The 16,685-nt window shown below is 34.9% G+C and overlaps 1 protein-coding gene across 1 annotated transcript in view; it reads left to right on the top strand.

The window, feature by feature from the left end:
- Nucleotides 1-16,685, top strand: part of Top3alpha (topoisomerase 3-alpha) — a 137,838-nt gene that overhangs the window by 9,519 nt on the left and 111,634 nt on the right. Inside the window, exons 4-5 of the mRNA XM_081731377.1 lie at nt 5,260-5,378; nt 7,725-7,895. Coding sequence (XP_081587503.1) covers nt 5,260-5,378; nt 7,725-7,895 — 290 coding nt within the window. The remainder of the gene's footprint in view (nt 1-5,259; nt 5,379-7,724; nt 7,896-16,685) is intronic.

The following is a 16,685-nucleotide window of genomic DNA, read 5'->3' on the forward strand; positions in this document are numbered from 1 at the left end:
TTAAAAAGGCTCCAAAAACATCACTAGAACATAAATATTTGCGTCATGCTAAATTAGTCAATATTTCTTGAATAGATGGAACTGGAAACCTGTCAGGAATCATTTTTTTGTTAATATAGCGAGCATCTTGAATAAATCTGAACTGTCCATTGTTGTTTTTAACAAGCAATACTGGAGAATTATAAGGACTAACACTGGGCTCAGTGATTTTACTTTTCAATAAAATATCTATTTGTTTTTTAATCTCATCCCTTAGATGATATGAAAGGGCAAATTGCGAAGGATTGACTGGAATATTGTCTACTAATTCAATTTTATGCTTATATCCTTTAGCACTACCATAATCAAATTCATTCCAAGAAAAACTAGAATAAAATTCCTCTACTAAATCATATAATTGCTGTTGTTGATGTGGCAACAATTCAGGATTAACATTAACACGGTATTTATCGTAACCTTCAGAAAAAGATTTTGTGTTCACTGCTTTCATTTGATATACATTATTGTTAGCGCAGTCTTGTTTATGTAAGTTGGTACCACTGATAACATGTTCGACAGAACCCAAAACAGCATATTTTTTCAAATAAAGTTTACTTTTGGTGGGATTAACTACAAAAATTACTGGTGAATTTCGTCTACAACTGTTTTGCACACAAAAATTTCTACCTGTGTATCTATTAACTCATTAGGAACTAGTAAGTTACGGTTACCTGCAAGATCATTTACTTTCTTTAATGTAACCTGAACACTTGAATTTGGAGGCAAGACTACAGAAGGAGCCACTAAAAATTGAGGTTTAAATACTTTCGCTATATGATTTTAAATTTCATCTAAGGATACGTATGGCGGTAATTCAACTCTTGGAAGGATACCAAATTTAACAAAACTGAAAGAATTCTTATTGTGATCAACCATGGCAAGATGATTTTTCAAGAAATCTTGGCCAATTATACTATTAAACGGAAAATCTTTGTACACTCGAAAAGGATATGTAAAATTTTGTCCTGCTAATTTAAATTTCAATAAAGCGATCTGATCACTTTCTTGAGAATTTCCAGTGGCGCCACGAATAAAAGTAGTACCTTTGGGTATTTTATGCTTCCTACTTAAAATATTGCCAGAAAATATGCTAATTGTACTTCCTGAATACAATAGAAATAAATGCGGCTTATTATTAATATATACTTTAACATGAGGCAAATTAGATTTAAATTGAATGGGCACATAATATCGCGTACCATTTCTAATATTATTATACATATTACTGTCTGCTTTATTCCTATTGTTTAACTTAATATTCTGATTTACATTTACTGTGTTAACAGAAGCAATAGGCATAATCCGCTGTGAATGAGATGAGAGCACAGAAGATGTGTTTCTTTGCTTCAGACGCGAATGCTCATAAGATTGTATACACATAGATTTTTGTGTGTGTGCGTGAGCAGTTTTTGCGAGCGCACTTCGTTGCACGAGACCTTCAAGCTGGACTTTGATACTTTGCAGCTGAACGGATAAACTAGTTTTTTTCTACAGGCTGAATTACAACTTCATTTATGTTCTGTTTATTAGAATCTAAAACATTTTCTTTTTGCTGTATAGTATTGTCTCTAACAGGATGTAAATCGTGTTCGTTTGTCATTGCCGAGGATTTCAATCGCAGACTACGCATGCTAACAAGAAAATTAATTCTTTCCTCTAAATCTAAGAACTTTGCTAACCTAATGACAGACGTAAAGGATTTTCTCGATATAACAGAATAAAATGAAGGCAATAACCCGTCGATTATCAAGTTCATTTGCTCTGTTAACGTCATCTTCGCATCGTACGCTAAAATTAATTTCCACTTGTGAAAAATGTAATCTAAAACAGGTTCAGAATCTAATTGTTCTCTATTTCTCATTTCTTGTTCTAAAACTTCCGAAATGGTGTTATCTTGATAGGCCTCTATCAATTTCTTCTTAATTTGAACATACACGAGATTGTCATATTCTACGGTTGACTGCAACGCTAACAAAAAACCACGAACCATATTTTTTAAACAATGTGGCAACAAATGACGTTTCTGTACATCACGAAGGTTATGAAGGAGAGAAAAATCCTCAAAATGATTAAAAATATCTGATTCATTCAGTTTACCAGAAAATCTAGGGGGTTCACCTAAACGATCTAACGTGAATGAAATAACTTTAGCACTCTCCATTATAATTATAATTCTAAATAACAATTTCTAATTACACTAATAAATAAATATCTTACAACACTATGCATATATATATATCCTACACCAAAATATAAATCACACTTCTTATATACTACCAGAAAGAGTAACAAAATCACTCGTATTACAACTTGGCAAAATCACTCTAATTCTTCTCACCCACTAATAAATCAATAAACAAGGAAACAATAAACATAAGTTACTCTAAATTAGCAAATGCATAAACGTAGAGAGGGTGTGCGGGTGGGATAAGAGTAATTCAACTCAAACTTTTTCTCAGCAAAAACTATAAATTATGCTATCTTCTTTACTCAAAAATTGCATTTCCATTATGCTCAGCGGAATCATATCTATCATCACAAATCTCTAACACGCCTGACGTGTCTATCTTTACCAAGAACTGTACGTTTCTTTGGAAAACAAATCAACGGTCAATAATCATAATAAACTATGGTTTTGGGGAATCGTTCCAAGGGCGTAAGCCTCCCAGCTATCTCCACCATGTGCCTTGGTATGCCATCAGTTTGTAGCTCAAAATAATCTCTAAATACTCACGAAATGAGTGTGACAATTAAAGATGAAACTGATGCTCAACACGGTACTTAACTGTAAATGCAATGGTTGAATTAAATAAAATTCAAATGTTTCAGTTTTATAAGAATGACTAGTTGAGGGAAAGGTGAGAGAGAGAGAAAGGTTTAAACTACGAAATAAAGGATGAGCCCTAGCCTGAGAATTCCAACGAGACTGGTGTCGTCCTGGTCATCTGGGTTGATGAATGGTTTTCCCTGGAAGAACCTGGATACACTGGAATCAGCCAACAATTGGATCCCAATCCTGTTGAACTGCTAGGGGCGTCGAGTTCTCTTGCCACGGTGTGTCTTTAACGATGTTCTCCTTCATCTCCATTCCATTAGTCAGTTGTCTAACTCAAGTAGATCTGTGGCGATGAACCTACAGAATGATATTTCCAAGACATGGAGTTGGTCGTTCTCCAGTGGTGCGTTCTGCTTCTCACGACGGTCCTGCACCTTCCCAAACCTTGTGGCAAATACCCCGTGTGGACGTGTCTTCCGTGGTTTTGTTCAACAGTAAAACGATGAGTCTTCATTCAATCAACTAGGAAGCGTCAGGATAGGCGGAAGGGAATGCGGAAGAGCAAGAAGGAAACTAATCGTGTTTATTAGCAATTTCAGTAGTAACCATTGAGAAATACATGCTTATCCAAACCATCTACAATTGTACATTATAAATAAATGTTTTGTTTCGTTGACATTTAAGAGTTCATAATTCTGTTGAGATTTTAGTTGTGGATAACGTAATTTGATAAAATGAATTTAGCAAATTAAATCAAGAGTTCACACAATTATCTTGTAGCCATTTCACGGTATATATTTTCACACTACTTTTTGTTATAACATAAACATGCGAATAATAATAATAGAGGATTTTAAAACATTAGTCCCAAAGAAGAGTACCCGTGGGATATACTGGAAATATTGGCTAAGAATTCATTAAAAGGAACATTATACAGCGTAATATATATATATATATATATATATATATATATATAATGTGTTCTATACACTCAATTATCAATTATCGTAATAAAAATATCTTACCATATTGTTTGTATACATATATATAAACTCAATTAGTCCCAGGACCTGCCAACAGAAAGAATACTTCATAATTTCTCCTCGTATGGGTAGGTAGATGACTCATCGTGCCGTGATCACAACTAGAAAATCCTATTATTTCAACTAACACAAAACTAAGAAATGAAAAAATAAGAACTAGTTAATAACCGAATAAATTGTGAGGCATAGCGCATATTCGAGGACAAGCTTAACTAGTGTTGATTCAGCAGTGAATATTTAACACAGATAATAGAGACTAATTCTGAGCTATTTGGTATTCCTTAGTACCTGTATGCTGTTTGATGACGTGAAGGTCGAACCTTGGTGGCATCAATGGCCATGGTGGAACAACACAACAGTGTTGTAAAGAAAGAGACAATCACACATATTTGTCTGCGTTGTATATCTTAAGTACGGGCTACCGTGGGCGTAAAACCCGAGGATGTTTTGCTTACCAGTAAGAAAATGGGCCTCGACTCAACGTGAAGCTGGAGGGATGGGGTGAAGCTGCACATGAGCTTATAATTTATTAGACGTCTCTCACGACAATAGACTAATGTCCTCCTGCATAAAGGCTAGCAACAGCACTAGTGAGAAAAGTACGAATAGCTGGCCGAATGTCCAGAAAATTCATCTCACGTAGGGACTTTAGGCATATAAATGAAGCAATTGTAAACGTGGTTGCTGCCTACTTCCCATGATAGTCAATAAACTCCCTGTCGATGTCGATGAGAAGGTAGATACTGTGAATTCCTTAGTAATAAATTTGTATAACTAAACACACTCCTGTGGTTAAGAAACACGTTTCGCAACCTCTATCCCATGGTTAACTGATGAATTATGTTCGTTAGTGGCACGGAGAGACAAAGCCTGTAGAATATACAGAAGACATGATAAAAACTGATTCTTCTAGTACTACAGACCAAACCCTGGTGTTAATTTTGAAAACTATAGAATATTAGGAAACCGTTATACTCAAGAAACCATAGAAGAAACCTGTAATACAAGGAAAATAAATATTGTATTTGTTAGTAGTTTTGTTCGTAGATTTATAATTCTTGGATGCTCGAAGTAAAAGAGTAACGCCTCGATATTAACTGGGGAGCTGTAGATATTACATTGTATTGATACGTTTTGTTACATAGTTTGAATTATTTCCACTGTATTGTTGCAACTAAACATGTGAAGAACTTATTGCAAAATATAATTTAAGCCAGTATTTGATCCTGTCGAGGGTAATCGATTAGAGTAACTGAAATATCGATGTTGAAATGACATTTTCTATACAGGAATACTAAGAAGGTTACTTATTTCTACAAACATTTATATAATTAAGTGAAATTTTAACTTGAGATTTACTTGCTTGAAGTCATATTTTCTTTCTTTCTTTGCTTTTTTCAGGGCTAAATTCTCAGAAATTACTTATCAATCTGTGACTCGAGCAATTCAAAATCTTGGTCAGCCAGATAAAAGATTGGATGATTGTGTAAATGTCAGGATAGAGTTAGATCTTCGCATTGGTAAGTAAAATTGTCTTAAGGAGTGTTGGAAGTGAGTGTAAAATTCATGGCCACACTAACTCAGAATCCGCAGTTTAACGGTGTTTCCCCATTTCCAGTGATCTGCAACTTGTAACAGAGATTTGAGATCAGTAACTGGTAACAGATGTGAGAATTCTGTGTCAATACTCAACACGAACGATATACACACGGTACTTATGAAACTCAAACATATTTTGCCTTAACAAATAAACATAAGTTTTACAATTTGTATCAGTCTGTGATTTTTCAACAATTGTTACAAGTATGAGTGCAAGTGGATACGCATGAACTATTTTTGTTTGTTTGTATGTTCTATTTTCAATGTTGAGACCAATAATAAGATTGACATTTATTACTATCAAATAATAACAATATTATATTAATGCACTGATAATTTGCATCGTCGCGAATATCATTTTTTTAATGAAACTAATTCTAAGATGATGTGTTAAACGAGATGGCAAAAGTTTGAATATCTAAAGCTTCATGGGTACTTTTAGTAATAGATACTTTACAAGCATATGACGATATAACATACAAAAGAATAAGAAACATAACGAAATGTCAAATTTTCGACACATTTCAATATACACTTATCAGTAAACATAGGGTTACTATGAAGTCTCATGTTTTCGTAGCCAGGTGATTGAAGACGCTATGGACCATCCACAGTAATAGATTATTTACAACTCATACATTGTGTCATCATAGTTCGCTTCTCGCGTTCTCAGTAACTATACAGCTTGTGGATAGGCAAACAGCGTATCGATAGCGGAATCGATGGTTTTGCAGACACACCACTAGTGAATTACTCGTACATTATCAGTACCTTCCTATACTATTTTCATAACTCGCGGTGGCTCAGTGGTAGAGCGTTCGCCTCTGATGCATGAGGTCCTAGGTTCGATCCCAGCTCGCGCCAAGTGAGCTTTGTGGTGGACAAACACCGTGTGCGTGGGCTTTCTCGGGGTTCTGCCGTTTCCTCCCACTTTCTTCATTCTACCATTTTATGCATTTCTCACCATCACCGTCTCCTTTAGCCTGGCTGACATAATCGTGGGACGTAAAACTTTAAAGATGAAGACTATTTTCATAACTTTCCCGTGCCATCTCCTCCTTTGCACTATCTGTTTTTGTTGCTGGTTTGAGCGTGAATATGTGCTTAATCGTCATACACCAATCAGCTGGAAGTACCTATAATAGATAAAGAACCAAATGCACCCTTCCATGCTACAGGTGTTTGGTTGTGTTAGTGTTTTAAAGTTTCACTGATAATGTTAAATTCCTATTTCTTCAGGGAACGGACCGTTGAAAAGCTCAGAGTTACCACCATTATTAGTCATGTAAGACTCTATATAAAAGTACATCAAATTCCCGTTTTCTCAGTGAAGAAAAGTTGTACTGAGATAGGCGGAGATCCGGGTTCGATTCCCGATGTCAGTACCTGAAACGAAACTGGAGATCCATGTCTCATGAATCCTTTCAGCTGAAATGGATGTTAAAATGTTGAAGCTAATCAATCAAGCAACACGGTAATTGAATATATCTCAAACACAGATACCATGTGTGTAGCATTAATACCTTTATAATTCTATCATCAGGATCTATTTAACGTCTACAGTTGTGATTTTCATTATATAAGTATTATATAATATTGCATTTTCAGTATACGATTTCTTAGGGTATTTTATTAGCATATTACAAGTTTATGTTCCTCAAATATTAACAAATTAAAGAGCAAACTTAAAAGAGTTCAGATTTTTGAAACATTGCAACATTAAGAAAAAGTTTATTACCTAATTACATCGTACTGTACTCCTAACTAAAAGTATACAGACAAGACGACAAACAAAATCTTGTTTGATTGAAGTCAGCAACTAACACTACCCAAGCTCTAGTGTTGTCTTGTTTTCTTTGTGAAATTAAATTTATTACCTATTGACTACTCGAAATACGACTAAAGTAAACTAGATGCCAGTAGTAGTAGTATTACCGTATTTTAAGCAGTATTTGGTTTTTAATTGGATTCTAGGATATTAGTTACGTAGTTTCACTATATCTCATTTCCAAAACTCATTGTTTGTCATTTATTATTTTTGGGTCTTATAATAAAATAAATAAATAAACTGTATTAAAATTGCAATATGGTATCTGATTTAATGTTTTCAGTGTTCTGTGCGTATAGTGTTGCTTGTGCTTTCGTACCTGAAGTGTTCCTTCTTTTCAAGACTTCAGAGCTTACTCTGAACCTAAACAAGTGTATTTTTCGTCTATAAGTCTTTTTCCGTTAAACTTCTAGTTATAAAATAATCTGATTATTTCCAGGTGCTGCTTTCACTCGCTTCCAAACATTGCGACTTCAGAAAGTGTTCCCTAATAAACTTCGTGATTCTCTCATTAGTTATGGAAGTTGTCAATTTCCTACCCTTGGATTTGTAGTAGAGAGATTCAACGCAATTAAAAATTTTGTTCCTGAACAATTCTGGAAAATTAAAGGTAAGAAAAAGTCCAAAGTCAAATTTATTAAATATATGCAAAATTACGTACTTAGATGGAGTAGTAAGAAAATGAGGGACCATTAACTGCATTAACTAACTGTTCAAGGGAAACAAAGTAGTAGTCGCTGTAACTACCCCCTACGGCACTGATTGCAAGCTTTAAATTGTTTTAATTACATGACATTATTGCAAAATAATTTATTAATCTACACAACTTGTCGATAATGACATACTTGTTCTTAAACACAAACAAATTATTTGCTGAGCAAAACAGTATATTCACATTCAAAAACTACATACGTGTTACAGTTTCGCCAACTAACACTTTGACTTCATCAGACACTATGAGATACAGATGAAATGTACATTCTTATATACAAACAAGAGCTGAGACATCTTGCTTCTGATTGGCTCCTGGCAGCAGCCAATCGCCTTCAAGTATTCTGATTTGAATATTTCTATACCGATGTTTTCTATCTGTTATCAATAACACACACAAAACTGACGATCTTAGCCCAACTAACAATTAATTAACATAACTAATTAAACAATTATACAAATATATAAACATATAAACAGATAATTACGCATACACTTAAAAATGCAGACACATACAGATATATACATATACAAACACATATATATAAATATCCAATTACATATATACACACACATACATATAGATAACTAATATTCACTAATAAATATATAAACACATGTAAAATAATCAATATATATAAAACAACCATAATAAATATGTGTATTCAAATCTTATACTTTAAGATTTTATAACAACCTATTCCACTGCTGATCGATGATCAGTCCTGAATTCCATTTAATTGCTTTATTGACCTCCATTTCTATAAACCGTGCCTCCTTCCATTTCCTGACTATGCTTCTATCTTCTTGGCCTAGAATTTTTACTTCATTACAATTAACTGCATGTACCGTGTCCCTTACGTGTTTGTAGACCGCATTCTTGTCCCTCTCTAGCCTAACGTCATTCTTATGTTGTTTTATACCTTTTCTTAGTCCCTTTGCAGTTTCCCCAAAATAAAACATGTCACACTCGCTGCGTTGAATTTTATAGATCACTCCTTTTTTTTCTCCATCAATATCCCTTGCTCTTCTTCTCTCTTCTTCCTTCTTTTTATTTTCCTTATTACTTCCAGTAGCCTCTTGCTCCCTTTTCTATATGTTGAGATGCCTCCCATCTTCTTAAGCATTCTTTTAATGATTTCTGTTTCTTCTCCCAAACTTTCTATCCCCTACCACATTTTTCTTCTATTTCACCTTCACTCTGCTCTCCTTCTTGGTTTCTTTCTTCTCTTTCTTCGTTTTTGTTCTCCCATCTCCTGTATTTTAACCTCTTTCTATCGTATCTATATTATTCTCTAGCTTCTTATGGACTGACTGTATACTCTGTTTTGCCTTGTCTCTTTCATTGCTTATTTGCATAATTCTATTCTCCATGTTAATGATGAAATTCTTCTTGGTCGAGTAATCAACATCACTTCTGGCGTGGCAATAGTTTCCCGACGCGCAACTTTTTTGATACCATTCTCTGTATATATCACTCCTTCTTTCCTCCTTATTCTCATATCCAGGAAAACTATAGCCTCTTCCTTTTCCATCTCTAGCTCCAGTTGTATGCCTTTCTCTGTATCCTCAATTTCTTTTACAAACTTTTCCAATTGCCTTACAGTTCCTTTCCAAATCTTCAAGCAATCATCAACGTATCTAGCAAAAAACACTAATTTGTCACTTCCTTTCATCCTTAATTTCTTCTCCCAGTCGTTCATAGTAACTTCTGCTAGCAGCGCATTCAACCTGGAACCTATACTTAGTCCCTCCTTGATCTTTACTAACTTATCATCTATAACACAGTAACTGTTATCCCATATAGTCTTCAAAGCCTCCTTCAGACCTTCTCCCCTCCAACCATTTATTTTCCTATCCTTCATCCATTCAGTAATGACTTTAACAATGTTGTTCCTTCTTAGACTTAGAAACATAGCCTTTACGTCAACACTAAACATGATTGTTTTAGCTTTGCTCTGTCCTATTTCCTCCAACCTTCTTTTTTACTCCACCGAGTTTTTCACATGTCTACTCTCTTGTTGCCCCTTTAATATTTCTACAAGCTTCTTTAACTCTTCCTCCAGTGGTTCAAATATATTTCCTCGGCAATCTAATACTAGTCTCAGTTTTACCTCCCTCTTATGAACTTTTGGAAAACCTTTCATTACCCGTATCCTACCTTCTTTATTAAGACCTTTTTCAAAATGTGCTTTTGTTAGTGATACTAAAACTTTTTCTTTAATTTCCTCACACATAGACCTTTCACCTATCACCTCGTAAGTATTATCACAGATATCTTTTTTTTTTTTTTTTTCACCGTTGTTTATCCATTACCACGATGGCGCCACCTTTGTCCGCCTGTTGCACACATATGTCTTTTCTCATCTTTATATCATTAAAAACAATGTACTCGTGCCTTGAAAGATTCCCCTTTGGCTTCTTTATGTTCGTTTCCACAATCACCTTAGCCTTTCTTCTTATTTTATTCCTTATCTCCTTATCCTGAACTTGAACTATGACTTGCTCTACCGAGTATAACTTCCTCTGTGTAACTTCCCTGTCTGTTCTTCATTCAAAGCCAAAAAGAGTTCTCTAATCCTAATCTCATTCCAAATCAGTTCTTTTTCTATCTTCTTAATGAGTCTTTTGTACCTGCTTGATTCACACCTCTCTCCCTTTTTGTCAATCCTTAAGCCTTTTGGTGTAACCTGTTCCACTAAACACTGCCTCAGGAACTACACTTGCTGCCTCTTGTTTTTGTATATAAGAATGTACATATCTCCTGTATCTCGTAGTGTCGGATGAAGCCAAAGTGTTAGTTGGCGAAACTGTAACACGAATGTATTTTTTAATGTGAATATATTGTTTTGCTTAACAAATAATTTGTTTAAGTATATACAAAGCAAAGCTTCTACTTATGAAAAATATTATACTTGTTCTTTTCCACCACATGATACAATCTAGCTTTAGTGTCAGTTTGTCGCTCGAAAGAAGGTAAAACTAATGAAAAGAATGAATCCTTCAGTGGAATGAAAAGTGGATTGACTTTGGCGGAGTCAAAAGACGGATTCATTCAGGGAAATTAAATAATAATAATAATAATAATAATAATAATAATAATAATAATAATAATAATAATAATAATAATAATAATAATAATAATAATAATAATAATAATAACGAAAAAGAAGAAGAAGAAGAATGCACTCAAGTGTACTGTAGTTTACGGATTGAGTCACTAGATTCAGTTGATGGAACCAGAGGACGGAACCAAACAAAATACGAGTGGACCCAATTGATAGATTGATATGGATAAAATTGGACAAAAGCAATACTTCGAAACAGAGTGACATTACATAACCAGAAAGCAAATAATGAACAAACTGCTCGTGTCTAGAAACAATCAAACCTTCCGTTTGTATGTCCTTTTTTTGCATATAACAAGCAAAGAAGTAGAAATCAGAAAGAAGAGGATTCTACATATGGCTTGAAACATAACAATCCTTCCTTGTACTTTTCTACTTATTCCCTATATCGCTCACCTCTGGTGGTTGGGGTCCCGGGTTCAAACCCTGCTCCCGCCAAGTGAACTTTGTGGTGGACAAACACCGTGTGCGTGGGTTTTCTCGGGGTTCTCCCGTTTCCTCCCACTTTCTTCATTCCACCATTTCATTCATCTCTCATCATCACCGTCTCCTTTAGCCTCACCGGCATAACCGTGGGACGTAAAACTCAAAAATTTCATTTCATTTTTTCCCTATATCGCTATGCAAAACTAAGTTTACAATAACTTTCCAGCTAATAAAAGTGATTTGACTAATTTAGCTGAAAGGAGGAATCATATGGGAACTCATCGGCACCAAACGATTCGATCGGATGGAACGAATCCTGGTTCGGAATGGATTGAAAGAAATCGATTCCGATAAAAGAATCACACTGCCCATTCCCAGTATATACTAATATGGCCTTCAGCTTAGGAAACTCGTTGACACAAGTTCGAATTCATTAGTTCCGGAATCTTTCAGGTCGACCTAAATAAAGGTTTCGAAAGTGGGTATTCAATCCTTTTCATGCATCCGAAAATTGTAAATTCACCTCATTTTATGAAAATCATAACTCCCTGAAATTAATCGCTAATTTGCCTGTAAATTAATTTTCCAAAAATCAAAAATTTAGCAAATCACTTTTTCGCATAAAAGAATTATAATTCGTCAGTTTTCATGAAAATGTTTACCCCATCCCATCTGTTGAAACGAATTTTTCCCAACATGGCCCGAAATGACTTATTTTAAAGTCAGTACATATTTTAATCGCTTTCTCGCACTCTTAAAAACGGTAGACTTTTTTTTTTCTTTTCTTGAAAATAGGTAATCAATCAAAAGAATTAAATGAAAGTCAGTTTTTATTGATTTTTTTTTATGTTGCTCCAATTTTTACGTTTTTGGATAGTTCTTTGGATTCTTAAATTTGATATGATAATTCCTGTAAGAATATGAATGGACTGAGCCTCTAGTCGTATTTTAGTGAGTGATGTCGGAGTAGAAGGTGCATTGAAAACTAAACACTCTCCACACGTATTGGAACAACAAACTAGTTTCGACTTCAGTGATAAGGTAACAAGGATAAAAACGGTTGAGAAAAAAAAAAAAAGGTTTGGAGAAAGGAATACATACCACAGAATAAATATAACGTAAAGAATGCTAAATTACCACGAAGCGCGATGTCTATGTTACGTGATTATTGCTTGATCCAAAATACCGTATTTGCGTGAATATAGGCCGCACCTGAACTTTTGACACAAGATTGTAGAAAAAGTAAATCTCGAATATAGGCCGTACTACTAAATTTACGGGGGGCGCGGTGGCTCAGTGGTAGAGCGTTCACCTCCGGTGCTTGGAGTCCCTGGTTTGATCCCAGCTCGCGCCATGTGGACTTTGTGGTGAACGAACACCGTGCTCGTGGGTTTTCTCGAAGTTCTCCCGTTTTCTCCCACTTTCTTCATTCCACCATTTCATTCATCTCTCATCATCACCGCCTCCTTTAGCCTAACCGGCATAACCGTGGGACGTAAAACTTAGAGAATTCATTTACTAAATTTACAAGAAAGTTCAATTAGAGAGTACTTTGAGTTGCATAGGACAGGTTTTGTATATTGAGAGGTCTGGTGACGTGACTGATTTAAGCGACAGTGTAAAGAAAATCAAAATTGATTTATTCGGGAAAAGTTGATCATTTGGTTTCTGAGTAACGATGAGAAAGGAGCGTACTAGTTACACAGCGAAATTTTAAACTTCAAGTTATCAGCTATGCAAAGGAGCACAGAAAGCGGGAAGCTGGACACAGGACACACAGATTTGGTGTTGATTTTATATATTTATATATATATAAACCTTCGTCGGTGGTGAACAAATGAAGAGAAACTCTTAAATAGTTTGAAAAGTCAGTGTTCATTTCGAGGGCGAAAATTGCAAATATCCAAACGCAGAAAAAGATTTGCTTGGTTTTGTACCTTAAAACAGGAGATGTGGATATGCCGTTACAACTGAAATGATTCAAATTGAAGGCTGCAAAATAATACGTGTACATGTCATTGTGAAACAGATAATTTATGATCTAAGGGGAAAATCTCGATTATAGGCCGCACCATGATTTTTCAAGCCAAAATTTAGAAAAAAAAAGTGCAGCTTATATTCGCGTGAATACGGTATACATTAGGGATGGCCAATTCCGGAATTTTTACTTTCCGGAATCCGGAAAGTAAAATCGGAAAATTCCGGAATTCGGAAAAAATTCCGGATTTCGGAAAAATTCCGGAATTCTGAAAAATTCCGGATTTCGGAAAAAATCCGGAATTCGGAAAAATTCCGGAATTCGGAAAAATTATTTTTTCTTTTTGTAATCCTAAGAATTTTGTTCAAATGCAAATGAACAAATTTCCTTTTCGTAATCCTAAGAATGTATGATGCAAGTTAAGCTGAAACTTACATCCTAAAGTATACACTACTCAATCTTCCCATGGTTAATGAGATGTAGTCCAAAAGTACGATGTACTCCTAATATTTAATTTTTGTTTTACTGTGATATTGTCCAGAGGTAAGACATATATCACACTGAGATAAACAACTTGACATAATGAAGATGTTATCATACGTAGTTTTCCAGAAAATCGTGAGAAACGAATTTTTATTAAGTTAAAATATGCGTCACTTGTTGCCAGGGTGATGCAATTGATAACTTTTATGCTGGAATAGTCTTATTATTATTATTATTATTATTATTATTATTAATCGTTTATGTACTGTAAAAGAAAAATATGAACCGTTAAGTAGTAGATTTTATCTGTTGTTTTTTGATATCTTCTAACAGTAATAACAAACTGCTTGTAAATACGCAATGATTATCAAGGACAATGGCATATTAAAGTAAGGACTACTCTGCAGACTAGCAATAAACAATAACAGATAAACAATAGTTGCAAAAAAAAAAAAAAAAAAAGTAACTAACTTGGGCATGTCAGAATGTTCGCGAGAATATAGGGACGCATTGAGACTAGCAAAGAGCGTAGTGTTACTATTTATTACTCAAAGGGCCGTACGATGGAGGCATTAACGTTAATGTTAATGGCACTAATAAGCACTTACTTGCTCTAACGGTTAACCTCATTTTTGAGATGATTCTTAGAAGTGGGCGTGTTGGCATGCAGTTACAAGACTTATATCCATTATTTAAAAAGCACACGTTATCTGTCAAGTACTAACGATTTGCGTCACTATCGAACACTAATGTAGCACTAGCGACGTTTAAAGTCGAAATTGGAGTCTAACATAAGTGGCTTGTCAACTTCACGGACATTATATTTTCCTTGAATGCGAAAATTTTGCGCCCTACCACAAAAATAAGAAAAAATGCGCTCGCAATATATTTGCACTGGGATGTTTGCGCCCTACCCCAAAAAGAGGGGAAAATGCGCCGGCTATATATTTGCACTGGGATGTTAGCGCCCTACAATTCAACTTATTTTTGTATTGTGTAAAGTAACTTCCACTTACACTTGAACTAGGCTTGCTTCTCATCGTCTCAGTGAGTTACTCCATCCGTTATAATATTCCGAACAAATGAAAAAAAAATACAATTTTAGTTCACTAAAGGGCAATCCATACAAATACAATTTTTCATTATACTACAAAATTTACAATAAAAGTATAAATGACTGATATATAATTATTTATTAATATAATCAAAGAGTATAATTTAATCTACAAAAGACTGTTTGGCTCTACCCAGATATCTCTGTTCACAATCCTTGCGAGTTGTTTGGCTTTTCAGGACACAAAATATAGAAAAGAAAATGTAAAGTGAATGTAAAATCACTTCAGTAATATTATCAAGAAAACTATGTACAGTGTGTTTACTTGCTGGAATTACACTTCAAACACAATTGCGTTCAGTCGTTCTTTCAGAAAAAAATGTTCCGGGGGGCACACTTAGTATTCCGGAGGGGGGTCACTGCTGGTACTATTCTATTTATTATTATATTATAGACGTATTATTTTGGTCTCCTCCGAGGGGGCACTCTGAGAGCTCTGGGAGGCCAGTGTTCCCCCAAAATCATCTCTGGAAGAAGCAGTGATTGCGTTGATCCGTTGTGTTCTTTTGGCTTATATTGAAGTTTATTTTCCCCTTATATAGCCACAATGAAAATAAATCACAAATGGCATGGTTGTGGGGGGAGGATTGTTTATGCTGTAATGTCAGCCCTTCCGAGCAAATGCGTAAGCTCCAATAGGTTCTTTTATTTCGCAGGGCTCAAACTTCCCGGCGGAGGTACATCGCAGGCGCAATTTTCTCTGTTCTTGAGGTAGGGAGCAAATTTCCCAGACGCAAAATTCTCGACACCGTTCGAATGACCTCGGAAGACTATATCTTTTTCAATACTTTTTTATATTCTTTTACTCGAGATTTCGTCATAGCTTCTTATTAAAATACTTACTAATATATCCTCATTTTATTGTCCTAACCAATCAATATGGGTATGTTGTCAGTAAAATATTTAGATTGATCGAGCCTCTGGTGTGTAACCACAGTATTTCATATCGTCCCCCCATTAGAAATCTTGGCTAAACGAACCAATATATGTTGCCAATAAAATAGTTTAGAATGATTGAGCCCCTGGTAAATAACCACAGTATTTCGTGACAGACCCCCCCCCCCTTCCTATTACCATATTCTAGCTACGTGCCTGACTCAGCTAATTCTCTACATTCTTTACCAAGCACACATTTTCTAAAGCGGAAAATGCTTTCTAAATACCTAAGCTCATTATTTTCAGCAGATGCACAAATTGGGTAACGTTCTATCTACATGAATGTTATATATGTCGATTACTGGAAACCGCTTCTCGCTATCTATTACCATATTTACTATATAATGATTAACGTTAAAACCGGAAATTGATTTGTACCGCTTCCGGTTTGAATATTACATTCATCAGGGAACTCGATTCTTAACTATTGACTCTGTACATCATGGCCAAAATTGATTGGTAATCCATCAGATAGTTCTTGAGACTGTTTGTTTCACTGACGGACAGAATGAATATATGGCTATAGAGTTTTGATAAACTAAATTCGTTAATGAGTGATGATGGAACAAATATAAGAAAGGGAACCAAGAGTAGGCCTACCACCGGGAAAATTTTCGAACACAA

The sequence above is a fragment of the Thermobia domestica genome, chromosome 11 (assembly GCF_964235325.1).
Source record: "Thermobia domestica chromosome 11, izTheDome1.hap1.1, whole genome shotgun sequence".
NCBI classification, from domain to species: Eukaryota; Metazoa; Arthropoda; class Insecta; order Zygentoma; family Lepismatidae; genus Thermobia; species Thermobia domestica.